This window comes from Mastigoproctus giganteus, chromosome 2 (assembly GCF_048544385.1).
Source record: "Mastigoproctus giganteus isolate SK-2022 chromosome 2, ASM4854438v1, whole genome shotgun sequence".
NCBI classification, from domain to species: Eukaryota; Metazoa; Arthropoda; class Arachnida; order Uropygi; family Thelyphonidae; genus Mastigoproctus; species Mastigoproctus giganteus.
Genome location: NC_143576.1, coordinates 220,415,236 through 220,439,047, shown reverse-complemented (window position 1 = coordinate 220,439,047; position 23,812 = coordinate 220,415,236). Strand labels below are relative to the sequence as shown.

The 23,812-nt window shown below is 34.7% G+C and overlaps 1 protein-coding gene across 1 annotated transcript in view; it reads right to left on the bottom strand.

The window, feature by feature from the left end:
• Cont (Contactin) overlaps nt 1-23,812 on the bottom strand; it is a 268,473-nt gene that overhangs the window by 182,158 nt on the left and 62,503 nt on the right. The window contains exons 4-5 of the mRNA XM_090390177.1: nt 21,523-21,654; nt 1,594-1,715 (exon numbers count right to left, since the gene is read on the bottom strand). Of these exons, the coding sequence (XP_090246303.1) occupies nt 1,594-1,715; nt 21,523-21,654 (254 nt within the window). The remainder of the gene's footprint in view (nt 1-1,593; nt 1,716-21,522; nt 21,655-23,812) is intronic.

Here is a 23,812-nt window from a genome sequence, read left to right as displayed (position 1 = left end):
TCTATGTCAATCTACAAGTTTAGATGTTATGGAAAAACAAGTTGTGGGCAAGTGCAAATCAAAGTCTAAGAATTTGATAGCTGACAGACTCTCATAACATACATCAACAAAGAGAAAATAAAACAGCTAGAGCAATATAAATGATCAAATCTACAGCACCAGCAGACCTAGCCAGCACTCTGTTTTAACCATAAATGTTAGACATGTCTCCAAAGACATTACATAATTATGACATCCGAAAAGCTAAGACTAGCTTCATTACAAGCAACCCACTAACAATTAGTTAATGTTCAAGTGAATTGCAAGTCTCACAACAGCCTCACACAACTAGCTAAAAAGAAGTAGCTGGTTGTGTAACTGTGTATTTACAAAAGTAATCCATGCTGCACCTGCATGGCATGTTTTTGCTCTGCTTCAAAGTACAGTTTAGAATCCAACTGTAGTTTGAGAAGCTTACTGAAGGAGATTACCAGTTTTATATTTCTGGCACAAAAACAGGTTATTTTATGCCACAGAGTTTTGAAAGTCTGTGATGTTGGGTCAAGAAATGTGTGAAAACCAAGGCTCGGAATTAATCAAAACATTACACAGCAAAATCCTGACTGAAATTCCCATGCTGGATGTGTGTGGCAATTCCACAGACCCAAGAAAAGTGCACAGGTGGGCATAAAAATTTCAAAGTGGCCATGGAAACATTTTGGAGCTCAACAATGAGACCAGTAAATGTACCTGATGATATCCTAACCACCATTATTGTTACAAATTTTGATAAAGCCTAGATAATAGCAATTTTCTGTTGAAACTAAACAAGCATTTATCAGATATGGATAGGAGTAATGTAGAAGTGAAATTTATACCAGATAGGTTCAAATGCACATTTTTTATTATTCCCAGTTGCCTTTCTGGGAACAAAAAAATGTGCATATTTTAAAATTTCTCAATAGATGTTTTGGGCAAGTAGAAAATGAATTTTTCTAAACAATCATCACACTAGATGAAATACTGATTTGAGAAATCCAAATCCAGCTTCGGGCCAGGATTTCAATATAGAAATCCAAAACAGCTAATTTGATTATTGGGACTATTTGGGTCTAACTGTATCAATTTATATACTAATAAACTAATTAAATATTTCAGACGATATAAGTTTTAGCCATGCTTCTAGTTATTCAAGTGATAAAGAAGTCTAACATTTCATTAATATTCTTAGTTAGTGAATATGGGTTACATCCGGCAGTCACTTGGTCTGAGCCTTCTCTTATTAAGGTCTAGGAGTACTGCCTTGAATTTTCATCACTGCACTTTTCTGACCTGGAGATGTGGCTCTCTCCTCCTCAGATTTCCAGCTCTGCCACAAGGAGGAAAGAGTAGTGCCAAAATTTGAGGTTAGTGTGTTAAAAAAAAAAATAAATAAAAATCTTGTACAGATTTTACACTGTTTTGCATATTAAAGTGATGCAGTTGATGTACTGATTTTAAACACATCTGATACTTCATCTCTTAGTATTCAGTGAAGGAAATTTCTCTTATAAAAGTATATTTCATTACTATAACACACATGGCAGGTCAAATAAAGATTTATTTAAACTTTACCTATATCTCTGTCCATAATTATAATATGATGCAGTTCTTCCTTTGTTATCTCACAGATAAAAGCTAGCTGTTCTACAGGTGAAACCTTATTCAGTCCCCACTGACTATCTACAACAGAGTAGCTAAAAGAAATATCTTAATATTAATCAATTGTTAAAACTAAATAATTTCAAATTTAATACACTGCTTGCATGCAATATTAAAGCATTCATACATAATTTGTACAGTTAACATGATAAAAAAAAGTCAAATCAAACTACATATTAATGCTATAATTAAAAGAAAAAATACATCTTTATTGCATATTTTTTCATGAATTTATGAGTCAATTACGTTTCGAGCATTAATAGAGGCATATGTTGTAAGAAAGCAAGCTTATATACAGCATCAGTCAAAAAAAAAAAAAAAAAAAAAAAAAAACAGTTCCCACTTCACCTATCCATTTGCTCTAAAGGGTTGTCCAGTTCTTCCTTAAATTTGTTTAAGCTATCAACTTCCACAACAGATGGAAGTTTATTCCTGCAATCAACTACCCGCTGGCTAAAGACAAATTTCCGCATTTTGTGCAAGTTACTTTCCAATATATACAATTTCTGGTGGCTTCCATCTGTAATAAAACTTATTTTACCCCAGTCGTGCATCTACATCTGGAGGTTTGTAAACAATTAACCACTGCTCAGGGGGAAAAAAAAATTATATATATATATATATATATATATATATATATATATAATTTGTATTAATATTAATATTAAATTAAGTAAGTATAAATGGATGTGAAAGTTACACATGGTGCCAGTAACTATAAGGGTGAGGAAAGTAGAAAAAGAAGAGTAGTAGATTAGTGAAAGAATGTTCATATCCTAGAGGTTATGATGAATTAAGTAAATTATGGGCTGGCTTACCAAGCCAATATAAAGTGGGAGAACTGTAAAGAAAATTAGTACAACAAAATATTAATAAAATGCAAATAAAAATGAAAATAAAAATGGTATAGCTGTCATCAGATATGGGGGGAAAACAATTTTAGCAAAGGTCTAATATAGATTAAAAAAGCTTGATCTGATGTCAGCAGAAATAAATATTGAATTTATTTATTGAATAAATATAGAAACTATTTATTTCTGCTGACATCAGATCAAGCTTTGTTGCATTACCCATATTAGACCTTTTGACCTATATTAGACCTAAATTAGACCACCAGAGGTGCCCGTCAGAGGGGGCGCTGTTAAATTTCTATTTAATTGGCTTTCGAAATTTAATGAATTATTTTATTATCCTTACATTTAGATGTTCTAAAATTATCTTAGCGTTTCTGCTGCAATATTTCTACTCTTGCTACCTCTCTCTTCCCTCCCTGTTGGTTTGATCGTTATGTTTAATTTTGACTATTTTCGCTCTTGTCTTGCCATGCTGCTGGCATTATTTTTATATTTAATTCTTATTCTAATTTATTTTTATGGTTATATTTCAAGCATCATGTAGAGGAATATGCTTTTTGCTGCCTCTGATGTTTGCTGTACCTTTTTATTTCATTTTTATTATGAAAGATTCAGTTTCCAACTATTTTAAATGTTATTCAAATATATGTATAATTATATATATATATATATATAGAAAGAATTTTTTTTAACTGAAGTTGTGTGTTATATGACAATGACCTTATCTGTTTTTATTAATATATATTTTTATATGTAAAAAAAATTTTTTGTGCCGTGGTTTCATTCATTCCTTTAATCTTTTACATATATTTCTTTACTTTTTATACCTACTCTTTTACTTATATCTTTGAACTTATATTTTTTAATATACAGGTAGTTCCTGCTTTATGAGTTTTTGCTTTACAAGTTCCTGGGTTTACGAGTTCTTTTTTTCAAATATCAAATAATAACGGAATCGAAAATATGAACATTAATTGCGATAAATAAATGCAAAACATTCCTAAACACAGCATTTCAAACTACGAGCATAGCTATACAATACATTACTACTGTGCGTGCTTTTATTTCTTCAGGCAGAAGTAAGGAGGGAGGTCCAATTCTAAAGAATTTTGTAAAAAATTCACATTTTAGATGCAATCAAAATAATAAAACGAGCCTGGGACAAAATTACAAAGAACATGGTGTTTAGAATAAACTCTGTCATCAGTTTATTGATAATTTTGAAGGATTTCAAGAACCAGCAGACATCATCCAAAAGTCAATAGAAGTATTCGTTAATATTGGTAACCAATTACAGGTTGAGGTAGTAGTAGTAGTAGTGGCATGTGATGCAAGAAAGCAAGTGTATGAGCTTATGCAGCATCAGCCAAAAAAAAAAAATCACACCATTCCCTCCAAATGCCTGTCCAGTTCCTCCTTAAATTTATTTAACCTGTCAACTTCCAAAACGACAGATGGAAGTTTGTTCCAGCAATTAACTACCCGCTGGCTAAAGGCAAATTTCCGTACATCTATTCTACATCTGTCTTTTCTTAATTTGAATTTATGCCCCCTTAGGTTCATAATCTGAACAAGTGGAAGGATCCCATCAGAATTCAGCGTGCTCAACCCATTCAAGGCCTTATATACCTCAATCATATCACCTTGCAGGTGCCTAGTCTCCAGCTACTGCAATTTGCAGAACTTAAGCCTCTCTTGGTAAGAGGATCCCTTCATTCCCCTCACCAATCTTGTTGCCCTTCTCTGTACACGCTCAAGTAAATCTACATCCTTCCTAAAATGAGGCCTCCAGACCTGAACGCAGTACTCAAGGCGTGGCCTGACCATTGCCTTATACAGAGGGACAATCACCTCCTTCTCCCTACTAGCAAAATTACTATATATCATTGACAAAAACCCCATGACCTGCCCTGGCAGCCCGTCTGCATTGCTCAGAAAACTTCATATCTGACTGCACAATTACTCCCAGGTCTTTTTCATTTTCTACCACCTTAAGTGTAGTACCACACAGTTGGTACATTTCTCTGGGGTTACTTCTACCCATATGCAGTACTTTGCATTTGTCAAGATTAAACTTCAGTTGCCACTTCTTAGCCCATCTGCCCAAATTATCTAGATCCTGTTGAGTAGAACACTGCCATTACTGTCATTAACAACCCTGCCAACCTTTGTATCATCTGCAAACTTCGACATTAAGCCTGATATACCTTCATCAATATCATTGATAAATATACAAAACAACAGTGGACCTAACACCGAACCCTGTGGGACTCCACTAATAACATTAGTCCATGAAGAGCAGCACCCGTTGATTACCACCCTCTGTCTTCTCCCACTTAACCATCCTTTTATCCATTGTAGCAACTTACCCTTAATACCATTCTGCTCCAATTTGTACAATAGTCTTCCATGCGCAACAGTGTCAAAAGCTTTCCTGAAATCCAAATATATGATATCAAAATTATTTTTTGCATCCAGTTCCTTTGTAATCTCCCCTGAATCCAAGTATGCTCTCATAATTATGGCTAAGGGTTTGCTTAGTTGCTTTGCCACCTCCTTTAATATAACTGGATAGATCCCATCCACCCCAGCTGCTTTTCTTATGTTTAACTTCAACAATTTCTCCTCCATTTTGCTTTCAGTTATTACAAAATCATTAAGTATCCTGCTACAATTTGATAACCTTCTGCCATTTTCAAACCTTAATAATTCCTCATGTGTGAATGCAGATACAAAATACTCATTCAGTTTGTTAGCTATCTGAGCAGGATCATCAATAGTCAAACCATCGATGTCAAGTGGACCAATCAGATTCATCCCCTTCCTTTTAGAGTTTATATAAATAAAGAAATCCTTGCTGTTTTTCTTAGCATCTTTTGCCAAGGATTTCTTGTAATCTGCCTTCGCCTGCCTAACCTCTTTTGTCACCTGAATACAGACTAGCTTATATCTGCCATAGGCTTCTGAGTTGCTTGATAATTTATATGCATCCCGTGCATTTTTCTTCTCTATTACGAGTCTCATTAGTTCATTAGATAACCATTTAGGCCTAAACCTTGAACAATATTTCTTAATAGGTATGAAACTTTTAGTAGCTTCCACGATTAATTCCTTGAATGCTTCCCACTTAGAATTTACTCTTGGTAACATCATCAGTTTATCCCACTGTACAGAATTTAAAAACTGTCGGAGACCACTGTACTCACCTTTACGGAAGCAAAAACCCTTTCCTTTACCCCTGATGGTAATTAAATCTTTAAGTAAATCCCACATCAGTACACTGTGATCACTGCCACCTAGTGGTTCCTTTATCTGCAAATTCTTAATACACGAATGATCACTGCTGATAACCAGATCAAGAGTATTACTTTCTCTGGTTGCCTCTCGAACATGCTGCTGCAGAAATCAATCATCCAATAAATCCACAAAAGTCCGACTAGTGTGTGAGTGACCAACCCACAAGTTCCAGCCAATATCTGGGAAGTTAAAATCCCCCATTATAAGACATTCGGATTTACTGGCCCACTCTATTTCTCTGTACAATTGTTCATTGTACTCATTCGAGTCATTAGGCCTATAACACACTTCTACTCTTATATTTGCTTTCGCAGTGCTTATGTCACACCAAACTGACTCAACAGTGCACTGTTCATCTATATCAACTGGATGCACTTCTTTTGATTTTATGTTTTTCTTAATTAACTGCATAACACCTCCTCCCTTTCTATCCTTTCTGTACACATTATACTCCCCAAATTCCAGTTCAGCATTTCTTATATCTGTGTGACACCACGTCTCTGCTATCCCAACAATATCCGCCTTTGATGTCTTGACCAACACTTCAAATTCATCAAATTTATTTACTATACTTCTAGCATTGGTATACATGCAAGCATACATGCTCCTACTCCTATTCTTAGTTACCCTAACACATCCCATATACCCACCTATTTCAGGATGACTGCCATCCGTCCCTGAAACCCCCAACACCCCATGCTCCAGGTCGCTACTTTTCTAATAGAAGTGTGCAAGAATCACCTTCACCTCTGCCTACGGCTACTGTTAAACTATTAGTCCTTGTATCCCCCCAAGCTATCAGTTTTCCGACCCACCTAACACTGCCTCGATAGCATCAGCAAATATTCTTGCACCCTTTCTATTTAAATGTATCTCATCCCTATAGAAGCAGTCTCTCCTGTTAACAAGTACGAAAAAATGAAAAAAGGATGAAAAAAATTCTACCCCTTGAGCTGTGCACATTCTTTCCAGGGCCGAATTGATCGACAAGGCTCTCATCATATACTCCCTTCTATCATGTCTGGGCAGAATTGCAGACACTTTCAAATTCAACCCTAATTCTCGGCTTTTGTTCAACAGTGACCTGTACTTGTTAAGTAATTCTGCCGGTCTCCTACTCTTAATATCATTAGTGCCAACGTGTACAACTATATCACCTTTTGTGTCCTTAAAGGATAATATCCGCTCTACGTCATCAACCTATGCCCCTGGCAGACATACCCTGGTCCTGTTCCACCTATCCTTTTTACAAAGCATGTTTCCCGTTTCCCTGACAATAGAGTCACCAACAACTACTAGTTCCTGTGGGACCAGTGCATTCTGCTTTGGGGGTTGCCGCTGTGTTGCGTGATGGCCAAGTGCAAGCTCTGGCGTTGATGTGGGCAGCTGAGAGCCTGATGGGCCCCTCAATTTAGATCTTTTGAGGGCATCCACCCTGTCCTTCAAACTCTCATATAGGCCCATAACAACGCTGAGTTGTCGCCTGATTTCCTTACACTCCTTACATCGCGCACACACAAAGACATCCCCCATAGCAATATCACGTTCCGTTCCAGAGAGTTCGGAAAACATTTCACAAGTTGCACATTTTTTTAGGCTCTGATGCGTCGTAGAATTGCCCCCCCAGTTCTCCCCCAAGTCACTGCACTCCTGCCACTTTGTGCCCGTTGCTTTGCTGCTCTAGTTTGGGGCATGATATTTTAAATTAATAAAATATTAATAAATTAAATTAATTAAATGTCAATACTACGCTATCTAATAGAAACAGCGAAGTGTATTACTCTATAAATTATACGTTAGAGCTACCTAACAACCTCAATTAAAAATTTGAATTCCCTACCACTATATACAAAAACAATGGCTGCAAGATTCGAACGAAATAACGGTTTTACGTATATCTACAAAAAAATAAAAATAACCACTATAACTATAAGACTACATATTAAGTACAATATAAAATAACAATTATGTAAATAAAAAGGCAAACACTTATCGCTTTTTCGGAGCCTGCAAGTCACAGCTGTAATTTTTAAAGAGAGTCAGCACCCTTTCTCCAACTTTTTAAATAGTTGTAGGTTTCTACAACTATTTAAAACACACAATGGAGAGCTCACAAATCAAGACCTTGAAATGGCAAAATGTGAAGAAGCTGAGGAAAAAGAAGATTTAACAGATGCAACTCCTGTCCATTCCTTTACTCTCAAGGGGCTTGACAAAGCTTTTCAACACATAGAAAAAGCAATTGAGATTTCAAGTCACAAGATTCAAATTTTGAGGGCACTAGAAAAGTTGCTACACGTTTTAAAAAATTTCTTATGCATTTCATTTTTCAGAAATTTCATGCTATCGTGAAATTTCTAAAGAGAAGACTGTCTTGGAAACACACAACTCGAAGCATTTTCAAAGAAGAAAACAACTCCTCATGCTTCCAACAAACCAACGAGTGCCTTGCCAACAATGAGTGAAGAACCATCAATGGGTGTGCATTTAGTCGATGATGGTAAAGAATAAGCATTCTTTAACATTTGTATGATAAATAATTTTTTTATTATTATAATTTGTTTGATTTTAAAGACCACGTTTTCATTTCTTTGGATAAATAAATCATTGTTTAAGCATAAACTATTGTTTTGCTGACCTTTATTTTACATTACTATGGTCAAATTTCATTGTTGAGAACAACCCCTGTTTTTAACGTAATGTCTATGGGAAAAAGTATTCCTGTTTTACGAGCTCACGCTAGGAACGAATTAACTCGTAAAGTTGGGAACTACCTATATATATATATATAACTGATATTAAATACTAAATCAAAATTAATGCCAGTAGCAGGGCAAAACTGTTGAGCAAAAAATAATAAATTAAACATAATAATTAATAAACAGGGAGGGAGAAGAAAAGGTAAGACTGAAAATTGTAGCAGAAAATCCAATTCAAAATAATAAATCAATTTACTAGCATTAATTTTGATTTATTATCAGTTATACATTGGGCATCATGTGGAGGAATGTGCATTTTTTGTGCCTCTAATGATAGCTTTATATTTATTTTTCTTAATTTTCGTATTATATTTTGTAGCATTTTTTTTATTTTTTTACTTTTCTTAACTGTTATATATTACTACTATATATATAGTAGTAATATTTAACAGTTAAGAAGCAAAATAATCAGAAAAAGGAAAATAAAAGTTATAGTAGGTCTAATGCTCAAAAACGTGCAATGCAGCAGTAAAAGAAGCAATGCAGCATAATGTATGGTTTATTCTACAAACCACACATTATAAATAATGTGTGGTTTGTAGAATAAATAAAGCGTCTAAAAATAGAAATGAAAAGTACACAAGGTGCCTGAACTAAGAGAAGTTTAAAGGATAGTAGAAAGTGGAATTAAAGTAGTGGTTAAACAGGTGAAAGAATTTGAAAAACCTAGTACAAAAATGAACTGTGACTGAGGGAAAAAAAAAAAGGAATATATAAGTAAATAATACTATATTCAGATATGGGAGGGCAATTTTATCAAGTGGTTGAATCAGGGGATCGCAAATATGCAAAATCGGAATATAGTAGATGAAAATATGATACATAGCCAGGAAATTTGTCAGGGGACTACTCCTGACCATGTATCAGGCACTGTGTTTCCAAACTTGTCTGTAGTATTAGAAAAAAAAAAAAAGGTGGAGGGGGGGAGAATATGCAGCCTTTTATCGTAACCCTTTCGCATCTTGGCTGTGTACATCGCTCCTCTGCTCTACTTAATGACTCCTGGCAACTTTTAGTTTTGGTTTTGATTTCCCTTCTTCTCTACAAGCCTATGGTATCAACACCCATTTTTACTAACGCTTGCTTATACCAGAACCCTTTCTTTAAGGTTGGGCCTTACGCACCCAGTAAGTGCAGTATTTTTAATGACTTTCTCTACATTTTTTCTCTTTATACTATCTTTTTCTAATTTTTTCCCGTTCATAAAACTATTAGTGCAATACAAGGGTGATATGAACGCTCCGTCAATCCTATTGCTATTTTCGCCTTCTTTTGAACATCCTTTTTGTTTCTCCCCTTCCCCTCCCCAAGAATTCACTATTCCCTATACCACTTGCTTGTCTACACTTTTTCATTACCTTTCACCCCTTCCGCACTTCACATACATTTGTACTATATTTCGCATTACACTTTTGTAAATTTGTATTTATTTTAATTTACATTTTTTTACACTAGTATTATGATAAAAGGCTGCATATTTGCCCCCCCCCCCTTTCTAATACTACAGTCAAGTTTGGAACCGCAGTGCCTGATACATGGTCAGGAGTAGTCCTCTGATGAATCATATTTCATCTACTATATTCAGATTTTGCATATTTGCCATCCCTTGATTCGACCACTTGTTAAAATTGCCCTCCCATATCTGAGTATAGTATTATTTACTTATATATTCCTTTTTTTTTCTCCTCAGTCCCAGTTCATTTTTGTACTAGGTTTTTCAAATTCTTTCGCCTGTTTAACGACTACTTTACTTCCACTTTCTACTATCCCTTAAACTTCTCTTAGTTCAGGCAACGTGTACTTTTCATTTCCATTTTCACAGACACTTTATTTATTCTACAAACCACACGTTATTTATATATATATATATATATATATTATTCTTTTGTAATATGATAATTCATGTTGTATTTTATTTTTAATATGCTTTTATAGTAGTTTTACTTAATTTATTTCTATCTCTAGCTTTTTGGTTCATAATATATTTGGTTCATAATATATTTATAATAAATAGTACTGATTTAACTAATAACAATTAAGATAAACATGGGACCAAAAAAAAAATTAAAAATAGAAACTTAGAATTTAGTAATTGGATAAAATAGCAAAGCTGTGATAGATACAAACAGAAACGGGTAAGTAAGAAATGCATTACATCGAATGGACCATCAATCCGCTCAAAGCCCCCGATGAAGTAGGGGATTGACGTCCATGTGATGTAATACAAAAATGTATAAATATGTTTAATATTATATCATATTGTTTTAAAATAGTATTGCTACAGTTTTTCATCAATAATTGATATAATTTTTTAGCAATACGTAACAAGTTGAAAAATCCTGAATGTATAGGCCATGGGAAATTAAGATAACCGAGATTAGGCTAGCTTAAAGACCAGTAATGTATTAACTATAATACCTATGTGTAGAAAATACCTGTAATTAAGAAAATGAACAAAGACGGAATAAACCACAATAGAATGATAATACAAAAAGAAATAACGATATATATATATATATATATTAACAATGGGACCAAAAAGAGAAAACTAATTTTTGAGTGTTCTCACAAAGAAAAGTTGGAAGGTCCAGGTAATTCAAGTAAAGAAATGCTTCTTGTCTAGAAATAAGTGATATTGAAGATTAGCATAAAAAATTAGTTTTTGGATAAAAACTAAGTTCATTTTCCATCTTCCACATGCAAATCATGTGGAGATTCAGATTCACATTCAAAGAACCAAAGGGGCATAAGCATCCCTATAAACAGAGATTGACAAACATGGCCACCATGGCCAAGAAATTCAGCTTGGCAACTAATATTTTACAAGCCAGTTTAGTGGCTGTGAGAACAAACCACCCGATCTTTGTTTTACAATTGCAAAGGTTGGCAAGACTTTCAACGAAGATACAATATGACGGACTATGCAGCATCACCTTTGAAGATATTGACAGTAGAATTAAAGACCAGTGGACTTTGATGTGTAAGTTGATAAAGGAATATATGACTGAGGTCTGCATTGCCTCTCCAGTCCCTTTCTATTGTTCTTTGAGATGATATCCAGTATTAGTAGTAGTGACATGTGATGCAAGAAAGCAAGTGTATGAGCTTACGCAGCATCAGCCAAAAAAAAAAAAAAAAAAAAAAAATCACACCATTCCCCTCCAAATGCCTGTCCAGTTCCTCCTTAAATTTATTCAACCTATCAACTTCCACAACGACAGATGGAAGTTTGTTCCAACAATTAGCCACCCGCTGGCTAAAGGTAAATTTCCGCACATCTATTCTACATCTGTGTTTTCTTAATTTGAATTTATGCTCCCTTAGGTTCGTAATCTGTACAAGTGGAAGGATCCCATCAGAATTCAGCGTGCTCAACCCATTCAAGGCCTTATACACCTCAATCAGATCACCACACAGGTGCCTAGTCTCCAGCCACTGCAATTTGCAGAACTTAAGCCTCTCTTGGTAAGAGGGTCCCTTCATTCCCCTCACCAATCTTGTTGCCCTTCTCTGTACACGAACAAACAAATCTACATCCTTCCTAAAATGAGGCCTCCAGACCTGTACGCAGTACTCAAGGCGTGGCCTGACCATTGCCTTACACAGAGGGACAATCACCTCTTTTTCCCTGCTAGCAAAATTTCTATATATCATTGACAAAACCCCATGACCTGCCCTGGCAGCCTGTTTTTCCACATGCAAATTTTTTCATTTTCTACCACCTTAAGTGTAGTACCACACAGTTGGTACGTTTCCCTGGGGTTACTTCTACCCATATACAGTACTTTGCATTTGTCAAGGTTAAAGTTCAGTTGCCACTTCTTATCCCATCTGCCCAAATTATCTAGACCCTGTTGCAGTAGCACACTGTCATTAACAACCCTGCCAACTTTTGTATCATCTGCAAACTTTGACACTAAGCCTGATATACCTTCATCAATATCATTGATAAATATACGAAACAACAGAGGACCCAACACCGAACCCTGTGGGACTCCACTAATAACATTAGTCCCCGAAGAGCAGCACCCATTGATTACCACCCTCTGCCTTCTCCCACTCAACCATCCTTTTATCCATTGTAGCAACTTACCCTTAATACCATTCTGCTCCAATTTGTACAATAGTCTTCCATGCGCAACAGTGTCAAAAGCTTTCCTGAAATCCAAGTATATGATATCAAAATTATTTTTTGCATCCAGTTGCTTTGTAACCACATCATAATATCCTATAAAATTTGTCAGACAAGACTTTCCCTTAACAAACCCATGCTGTGTCTGAATTATTGCTGCAGTCTTGTCTAGATGATCCTGCAATGCATCTTTAACCAGTGACTCCATTATTTTACCCGGAACAGAAGAGGAGTATATCTGAGGATGATATGGATAGTGCTAGCAACTTGTAGGGTTCAGAGAGGATCCAAGATCATTTAGGTGATTGAAGGGAGACTCGTCAGGATGGAAAATCTGATGAATCTGTTCAATTTAATCATTGAACTTTCAGAAATCTACTTTAAAAGATTTCTGGTAGGAAGACCACAATGTCTGTGGGAAAGATGTGTGCTCATGTGGAAGAGCAATTAGTGAATTTAGAAAATCTACTGCAAGGATTATGTTCTTAGAACTACAGAACATTTAGAATTATGCTCATTATCCTCTACAACAGTGGTGTCCAACCTAAGGCCCACGAATAATTTTTTATAAGGCTAAGGCTCGCACGGAAAGTGAACTAAAACATCATCGATTGCCACTGCATGTACAAGCATGCAAGCGTCAAGCTCAACTGCATCAAATGTGTATATGTTGTTCAGTGCAGTCATATGTACACTAAATAGAGTTATATATTTCGATATAGCTTGTTCACAGCATTGAATTAATTATTGATTTGTATCAAATTAAAAAAAAAATAATTCTTAAAAATGTTGCAAAAAGGGAAAAACCGATTTGGAGTGCCATGTTTTTGATCCAAGCAGTATGCTTGGTGTGTGAGGAGACTGTGTGAGTTTTTAAAGAATATAATTTAAAACGACACTGATTCCAAGTATAAATCTTGTGATCAACATAAAGTTGCAAAAAGAAAAGTGTTCAAAGTTACAAAACATTAAGAAAACAACAAAACACATTGAAAACATATCACTCAAGAAATTTATCTGCTGTAAGTGCCAGTTATCAAGCTGCACATTTGATTGCTTTTGAAAGTAAACTGTTCATTGATGGTGAATTTGTTAAACGGTGTCAGTTAAAAATTGTGAAAGAAATTTGTCCGGAGAGAGGAACAATGATACAAGGCATTAGTTTGTCTCGACAAGAAGTTATTCAAAGAGTAGAAGATATTGGAAAGAATTTGTTCCAGCAACTTTTGCAAAACATAAAACAAATTAAATATTTTAGTGTGGCACTGGATGACAGTACTGATGTAAATGACACAGCCAACTTCTCATCTTCATACATGGAATTGATCATAATTTTGTACCAGTTGAAGATTTAGTGGATCTACAGAGTATGCATGGAACAACTGCAGGTGAAAATCTTTTTGAAAATTTTTGCCAATCTATTGAAAAGTTATGATTAATTATTAAAAAACTGGTAGGAGTCACAACTGGCTGTGCAAAAAATATTATTGGTAAAAACATTGGGCTTATGGGTAGAATAACCAAGAAAATGATAAATATCGGAGCTGAACCTCAGTTTGTAATTCACTGAATTGTGCATCAAGAAGCTCTTTATTGGATCACCAACTGTAAATTTTATAAGATCACATAGCTTTAATGTGACTGTTGAAACATCCGAATGTTTCAACACAGAAAAGGGGAAACCAATAAAACAACTATCAAATATGGAGTGGCTGTTTGATCTTGCAATTCATACATACATTTCTAGTCATTTAAATGCTCTTAATTTAAAACTAAAGGGAAAGGAAATTGGTCTGATTTGTTTGGTGACATCAAATCATTTCAGAATAAGTTATTATTTAAATCCCAAAATGAGCACGACAATTTAGTTCACTTTGAATGTTGTACTGAGCTAAAGGAAAAACACATTTCCAAAGAATTGTTGCTTTTCGTTATCACAATTACTTTTTGACAAGTTTGAAAGTCAATTTGCTGATATAAAATCCAACGAAAAAGACAAGCTTTTCTTTGAGAACCCATTTACTTCTATGGCAGAAAACTACAATCGCAGATTGCAACTTGATATTATTGCGCTTCAAGCCACAACATGATTCAAAAATAAGTATATGGACTGCGAAAATAAACTATTTGAATTTTACAATGCTCTCCCATCTGAAGATTTTCCGCTAATAAAATAAAATGACATAAAAATGGCTACTTTGTTCAGATCAACGTATGTTTGCAAGCAGATTTTTTTCACTTGTAAAATCAAATAAATATTTTAAAAGAAACAGAATAACGGATGAGCATTTTTTTTTTTTTTTATGAAACACCAAACACGAGAGGTAATAGAACTATAGTACTTAGTACGGTGCAAGGGTTGGAGGTTGAGAAGACAAAAGAAGATATTTGTTGACATTAGACTTGAACTTCTGTAAACTTCATACGTATTTCAAGAAATACGTATGAAGAAAGGTTGTTCCAGAAAACGGCAGTTGAATGCTGTGAGACATTTTTAAATCAAGGAAAATGAAAAGTTGGTTCTGTTAGTTTGAAGTTGGACAGTAAATGGTTATTGGCTGGTGGCGGCACGTGTTCGGACTGTTTTGAAAGAGAGAGCGGGAATTATAAAAGCCAATTCAAAAGTACAGTGCCCATGGAAGTATCTGTAGAAAAGGCATGCAGCAAAAACAGTACATCTATGAGACAGCGAGTGGAGAGACTCTTTGCAGCAAAAACAGTACATCTATGAGACAGCGAGTGGAGAGAGAACCTAACTGTCCCTTTCTGAATGGAAATCTAGAAGACAGAGGTTTCGGGGGCACCGCCCCAGATGTGGGAACAATATTTCATGGTAGGGCAGATTTGCAATTTGTACAGAGTGAACAGCTGTTTGGAAGAAAAGTAACGCTGAGAGCAAAAGAGAAAACCAAGTTTTTTAGATGCAGAGGAAGCAACATTTGTAATGTGCTTGTGCCAAGAGAGATTAGAAGTCAGGGTAATCCCCAAAAGAGATATATCATCTTGCCTAGAAATCAAAGTGTCACCAAAGATAAGCATAGGAGCAGAAGAATCCTTTTTGCAAGATATAAGTCAAGACTGAGTTTTAGAAGGATTGAAATCAAGTTATTTTTGCCCTACTGGAGAATTACCTGGAGATTGGCATTTAAGAAATTGGTAGCAGATATTTGAGAAGTTGAAGCTGATTGAGCAGGGCAAGGTTTCTCAAAATGGAAAGTGGAATGCAATGTGCTATCATTGGCAAAACTATGGATAGGATTTCCAGTCAAATGGACGAAAGTCATTAATATACAAGAGGAAAAGAGTGGGGGAAAAAACTGAACCTTGGGGGCACTAGCATTAGTAGAAAAGTTAGAAGACCCATCTACCATCATCCTCAGAGAAAACTGGATAGCCAATTACAAAAAGCAGTTGGCAAACCATAAGATGGAAGCTTATTTATTATTATTATTAGCCATATGGTGCAAGGAAGCCTGAGGCTTATGCTGCACCAGCCAAAAAAAAAAAAAAAATTCTGCATTACCCTGAGAGAGAGAGAGAGAACACAAGAGTCAGAAAGGAATCACCAAGAAAGAGAATAATGATGATATCCAGCAGCTCAGGACCCTGGGTGTGCCAAGCCCATACTCACCAGATGTGAGCCCCTGGGGTAATGATGCAAATTTCCCAAAATCTTTCTCTTTCTCAAATAGATACAACTATATGATTGTTGATGATTGTTCTTACAGTCACCATGTGTAACCTCCATCCCATTGATACATGCAATATGGCCTAAGTAGCTCTTGTGCCAGAAATACCAATACCTGTGTGGGGTAACAAATTAATAATTGGCTTGAATGTAATAATAAAAATGTTTATTATTACAAAACAATAACACTGCAAAAATATTTCATATCTCAACAAAAAACAAAACCTTATAAAAAAGTGAGTCAAGTTCTTTCACAAGCTTTGCAAAAATCTCCACCACAACAAGGTTTGAGATCAAACAGTGATGCCAAGTTCATTATAGGCTCTGCCAGGAAGCATTGAGATGAAAAACTATTCAAAGCTTGCTGTTGGCCAACCAGACCAGAAGTTTGTCATACACTTACTGGATTCAACATATTATTTAAATTGCAATTCATTCCAGGTTCATTCCAGAGTAGGTGGTGAATCTGCAAAGTGTATGACAAACCTCCAATCTGGCCAGCCAACAGAAAACCCTGCACAACTTCTTCACCTCGATGCTTTTCATGGCTGAAATTGGCACAACTTTTTTATATCAGTACTTTTCATGTCTGAGATAGTAGTAGTAATAATGGAGGCATGTAATGCAAGAAAGCAAGCATATGAGCTTATGTAGCATCAGGAGAAAAAAAAAAAAAAAAAAAAATTTCACACATCCATTCCCTCCAAAAGCCTGTCCAGTTCCTCCTTGAATTCATTCAAGCTATCAACATCCACAACCACAGATGGAAGTTTGTTCCAGCAATCAACCACCCGCCGACCAAAGGCAAACCTCTGCACATCCACTCCACAACCATCCCTCCTCAACCCGAAATTACGCCCCCTCAGGTTCATAATCTGAACAAGCAGAAGAATCCCATCAGAATTCAGTGCGCTCAACCCATTCAAGGCCCTACACACCTCAATCAGACCACCCCACAGGTGCCCAGTCCTCAGCCACTGAAACTTAAAGAACCCAAACCTTTCTTAATAAGAGGACTCCTCCATTCCCCTCACCCATCTTGTTGCCGTACACAATCAAGCAACTCCACATCCTTTCCAAAATGAAGCCTCCAGACCTGTACGCAGTACTCAAAAAAAGATCTTTATGCCAAACACGATCTAAAGCCTTTGAGAAGAGCAACTGCTTGTGTTTCACCAAATGTTTCCATTGAATTTGTCCATAAATTGATAACATAAGCCAGAATATCACCTGTGGATCAACACTGATGAAATCCATTCGATCGTTGATCAGACGAAAGGTTTCTACATAGTTTAAGAGTTAATGGTTAATTGATTTCTCCATTACTTCAGAAAGAGTAGAAGTAATGCAATGGGACGATAATTGGATGGGAGGGATTTGTCACCCTTTTTAGGAACTGGCTGAATATGAGCAAATTTCCAAGCAGAAGGAAAAATACCTTTGGATTAAGAAAGTGAAAAAAAAGATGGTAAGTTCAGGAGTGCAGGTTTTGAGAACAAGTGGAGAAATACCATCAGGACCTGGAGCTCCATCGAGAAATACCATCAGGACATAATCTTCATTATGTATTGAGATTGGCGTCACAAATTTGTAACCAAATTTTGAACAATTATCTAAAAATATCCAGCCTCAATTATGTAATTAAATGTTAAGTTTTGTTCAGTAACTGTTATTGCATATTGCATTAATAAAATTTTCGAATATTTCAATTTTAGGTTTATAATTATATTTATTTATTTACCTTAATATTGAAAAGCAGTGATCCTTTTCAGGTTGTAAATTTTCTAAAGTGAGCATTTAAAAGCAAAAGTAAAGTATTTTTTAAAACAAAAGTGAAGTATTTTTTGAAACAAAAGTGAAGTATTTTTTGAAACAAAAGTGAAGTAGTATTTTTTAAAACAAAAACAAAAGTAAAGTATTAAAAAAAAGTAAGTCATATTTTTATAATTTTAATAAAATCTAAAAAATAAATCACTGACATAGATTTGTTGTACATAAAAGTGCTGGGAATTTGCATTTTTTATATATAGCTTGAAAAGCAAAAACGTTACCATGAAAATAGAAACTTCCTTTTACGTGTAACAAGATATGGAAAATGTGACACAATTTTTTCTCAATCACTCTGTGTGGCCCGCGAAATAAATCTAACTCTCAATATGGACCCCATAAGGGAAAAGGGTGGACACCACTCCTCTACAAGAAATTTTAATAAACTTGAGCAGGATGACCTGAGCCATGAGGAAACTTTCATTTCAGAAGTATCTCACACTACTCCATTGCATCTTTTCAGCAATGTTGTTAAAGAGCCAAGTTTAAAACTGACTTTAGATGGTTATTTATAACACCTGTTAGGAATGGTGCTAGCAGATTAGACACAGAGGTTAAAAAGGTCCTTGGCTTAAAAAAATTCGGGGATTAAATCAAATTTGTGATGTATTAAGATTAGGCCACTTCATGAGATAAGAGATGACACAGTGCTCAGGTGAATAGCATGAATAGTGAAAAGATGTACAGGTGTTGAACTAGTCAATTATGAAATCAGAGTTGGTCCAAGGGCTAGATTATTCATTATGTCAATCCTGAAATAGGTGAACAGGATTTAATGAGTGAGATCTACAAACAACATCTAGCCAATTTAGACAATACTGAGAGTAATTTTGTATGAGACTCACAGATTAGATTCTCAAGGCTAAATAGGGATGGGATAGAAAGAAACTGGATTTTGGAAACTTTGCTAAGAATCAGAACTCCTCTAGAAACATAACAAAGGATTTTTATTGAATAGCACAGTTATAAGTTCAGGCATATTATTTAATAACTCTTTGCTATAAAAGCCTTTGATATGGGCACGATGTATTTCATTGCCAGAGCAGAATAGTTTGTGGATACTGTGCCAAGGGTGGTCATTCCCATGAACACTGTATTAAGAATGCTTCTTTGGTCGACACAAACTGTACTGTTGGTAAGTTCGATTTATCTCATTTGGTTTGATGTAAGTTGTGCCTGATTTATATGTCACTGTTACTGGAGGTTTTATGGTGCAAAGGCAGCTAAAGACCATTATGTGCCTTCCAATTTATATGAGAGCATTGCAATGGGCTACAGAACACACTAAACAACAAATGTGACCTAAGGTGATTCTGATAATCAGATAAGAACAAATTAAATTGATGTGGATGATCACACTGTGAAAAGGATTTCATAGTTAATAGAGGTTAACTGAGAGCCTTTAAGTAGCAAGAGAATAAACAGTGCAATATGTATGAGTCTTGGTTCTTCTGGAGAAATAAGATAATTCTTTAAGGTTTCAAAATGTCTGGGGCTCTTGGTTTTAGGTAATGGACTAGGATGATGACTGTTATCTTTGTCATAATTAATGATATGTTAAACTCCTAGCATTTTTGCTCTTATGGGTATTGCATCAGTCCTCTATGTAATCCATTTTATTCACTGATTACAATAAAGATATATATAATTTCACTGCCGGGTGCTCTAGGTTCTAGATATTGTAATTAGAAGAAGTAAAATTATACATAATAAACAACATAGCTCTTTTAATGTACAGCTTATATATACATTGAGCTACATAACTATTATGATGGTAAAAATTGAATTTCTGCATAAGGACTAAGTTTGTTCCATATATTCTCACTCAGGATTAAAGACAGAATCAGGTCTTCATTTCATCTAAGTTGGTTGAACAAACTGAGTTGGATCTTGCAATTTTAATAAAAATTATAACAGATGATGAATTCCCCCCCCCCCCAAGATCAAGGTTCAAGCTCCCAATGGAAAACATTTTCATCAATGCCAAAAACAGCTATGTAGGTAGTCACAATCACTATACATGAAGGTTGTGCTGATCACAATTTTTGACAAGGGGATGGTGTTATTAGAATCTGTTCTGCAAAGTTCCACTGTTAACATCACCTACTACCTAAAAAGTTGAGGGATGCAATCTGCTGTAAGCAACCTGAAAAGTGCAAAAGGTTGGCTTCTTCAACACAACAATGTGTCATGTCAACACGTCACTCGCCATCCAGCAATTTTTGACCTGGTCAAAAATTGCTGGATGGCGAGTGACGTGTAACTGTGCAACAAAAACATTATTGCCATGTCATAATCATTTTATCATAATCATTTTATTTGCCTGTTTGGCATATGTCACTTGTGGCTATTCCCAAATTAAAACATGATATGAAAGAAAAATTATTTAAGTCAATTTAAGAAATCCAAATTGCCTAAAAGCATTCACAAAATATTAAGACTTCCAAAAATGTTTTGATCAGTGGCAGCAAGATTGAACAAGTGTTTAGTTGCAGAAGGAGATTATATTGAAGAATATTAACAATATAAACAACTATCATTGAATAAAATTTTGTGCAATATTCACCAAACTTTCTGATTAAACCTTTTATATCAATCATGACTCTAGCATTTGGTGTGTTTTTTCGTTATTTATTGTTTGTAGTTCAGTTTTTTTTTTTTTTTTTAATTTCAGTGATTTAATTTCAGTCATACATAAGTATGATTGAAATTAAAAAAAAAAAAAAAGGACACTATCAGTAAAATCAAAAAATAACAAATATAAAATTATTCCAAGCAAAACAAAAGTCTTCTGACATGGTTTAATTCTCTCACGGACATTTAACTTCAGATAAACTTCACTTCTAGAAAATGAAGAGTATATTGCTATTTATCACTCTTCTGTTACTATTACTCCTTAATCCATAAAGTGCTGTGAAGCTGTATTCTGTTTTCCTCAAGCATCTACACATGAACCCCAGGCGTTCACTGCCATGATGTGATATTGTCTTGTATGTAATTCTGTACTTCACAATAAAGATTTATTTATTTATTTAAAAAATTATATTCTTTTAAGTAGCTATTTTTAATTTTAAATAAAATGTTTCCAATAACAGTTTATTTTATGTATATAACTATAGTTTAATGAAGTGGAAAATGAACATATTTTAATATCTAATTCAACTATGAAAGAGGAATATACAATAATTAATATAAGTTACGCATATAAACATGCTGAATTATTTAAACTGGATATAAAAAAAAAAAAAAAAAAAAAGAAAGAAAGAAAAGAAAAGTAAAACATACTTATAAGCTGCATATCGATAAAAATTTGCATCAGGATGTGGAAGCCAAAGATCATCTATGTTACTAAATTGGCTATTGCCGTAATCCCATATCCAGAAGTTATCCCCATCATCTCTTCCACTGGTGTACCACCTAAAAATTACAGATACAAGTTAAAATTAAACAATAAAATATTCTTGCAACAGATATTTAATGCAATTGAAATATAACTGTCAATGAATTAATAAGCATAACATTATACAGTGCAAGCCAACATAATGCAAGGTGTCGGAGAAAACTTTAACACCCACATTAAGTGAAAGCATTATAACCAAAAATAAAATTTAACCAGTTTTTTTTTTTTTTTTCAATTTTTTAACATGAAGCAAACATTTTTATATAAGCAAATTTCATCTTGCATTCTTTTTTAACTTACTATTTGCCAACGCCGCACAAAATGAGTTGTACATTTTAAAAAACAAATGCACTGTTACTGTAGTTTTTTCTTTTAATAATTTATTAAAATTGCTATATTTTAAAATAAAAATATTCAACAGCAATGCTTCATTAATTTAAATAATAAAATTCCAAAACAGTCAATTTCTTATAATGATCCTACACGTCAAATACATTTAGAGATAATCCAATTTGCTGTATGCTATGTATGTAAGAAATAAGGAACAACTCAGACACAATCTAATGGTCATAACAGCTGAGTGGCCAAAATTGAAGGTATTATAAAAAAAAAAAGGTACCAGAGTTATCACATGATTAAAGTACATATTCTGGAAATTGCTGTGTAGGCAAAAAACCAATCCAACATCTCAGTAGTCATTTTCCATAGTAAACATTAATATATAGATGGGATTCAACTCCCTTCAATGATCTACTAGTTTTGGTTATAAACAACAAGTGAATTTTACAGTACTGCAATATAATTACAGATAAACTGCAGTTGATAGCAGCCATATAAAATATACGAACTGTTCATTGATTCATGCAAATTTTTCATTATGCCTTTAGCAGTTTAATTTTTAGTTTTTCTGAGTGTCCATGTGCAGTTAATGTTTCATTGATGTATTTCTGATTGCTTCTCTAATTAAGGTGAGATGGGAGAAATTGAACACCAACAGTAATTACTCTCAGATAACTACTGTTATCTATAAAAATTCAATCCTCTAAGGGAATATACTACAGAATCTCACAGAATACAATAACTTAGTAGTCTACACTTTCTACTTCAGTGATTTCCTGAAATAGAACTAACTACTCCAGGAAATCACTGAAGTAGCTAGTTCCCCTTCTGTGAGGTATAGAGTTCGCTTCTACTAGTGTCTATTGTAAAATTTGTGTTTTGCTATAAACTGTATTGTTTATATTAGTACTAGAATTAGCAACGGCCACATGGTGCAAGGAAGCATACGGCTTATTCTGCACCAGCCAAAAAAAAAAAAAAATTTTAAAAAAATAATAATAAGAAGAAAATTTAAAAAAATAAATAATTAAAAGAAAAGAAAATAGACAACCTATGCATTTCCTTCATCCCATAGGTAACTATCCAGCTGACCTATGAATTTTTGCAAACTGTCAACCTCTACCATCCATGTAGGTAACTTATTCCGGTAATTTTAACTCTCTGGCTGAAGGAAAACTTTCTGCAATCCAGTCTAAACACCTCTCACCGTAACTTGAATTTATGGTCCCTAGTTCTAGAATCATTTATAACTGTGAAAATTTCATCCTCATTCATTTTACTTATGCCTCTCAGGGCCTTAAACAAGTTTACAAGCTCTGCAACCCACGTATTCAAAGTCTCTCCTCATACGGATGCTGTTGTTGTTATTTGGTTTCTAGGAGCATTAGCAACTAAGGCCATATTGCTCCGGTGGTCATTCATTGACCTTTCTGCATCCTCCGTATTTGGTGGTCACAGGCTTGAACCCTGGTCTAATTAAGAAGCGTGTGCTACGCACTGCGGCTCCTGCCCACCTGGCTACGGAGGCGCCCCTCATATGGATGCCCTTTTGCCGATCTCACCAGGCAAGTTACCCAATCTTTGGACCCTTTCAAGAAGCACAGTCTTTCTTTTCTTTCGGTCTCCATACTTGAACACAGTATTCCAAGTATGGTCCAACAATAGCCTAATATAAGGAGATTATCATGTCCTTATCTCTATTAACAAATGTTTGATAAATCATCGATGGGATACTACGGGCCTTTCTTGCAACCTGTCTACAATGCTCAGAGAACTTCATGTCTGACTGTATCGTAACACCCTAGTTCCTTTCCTCCACTACTGGCTTTAGTTCAA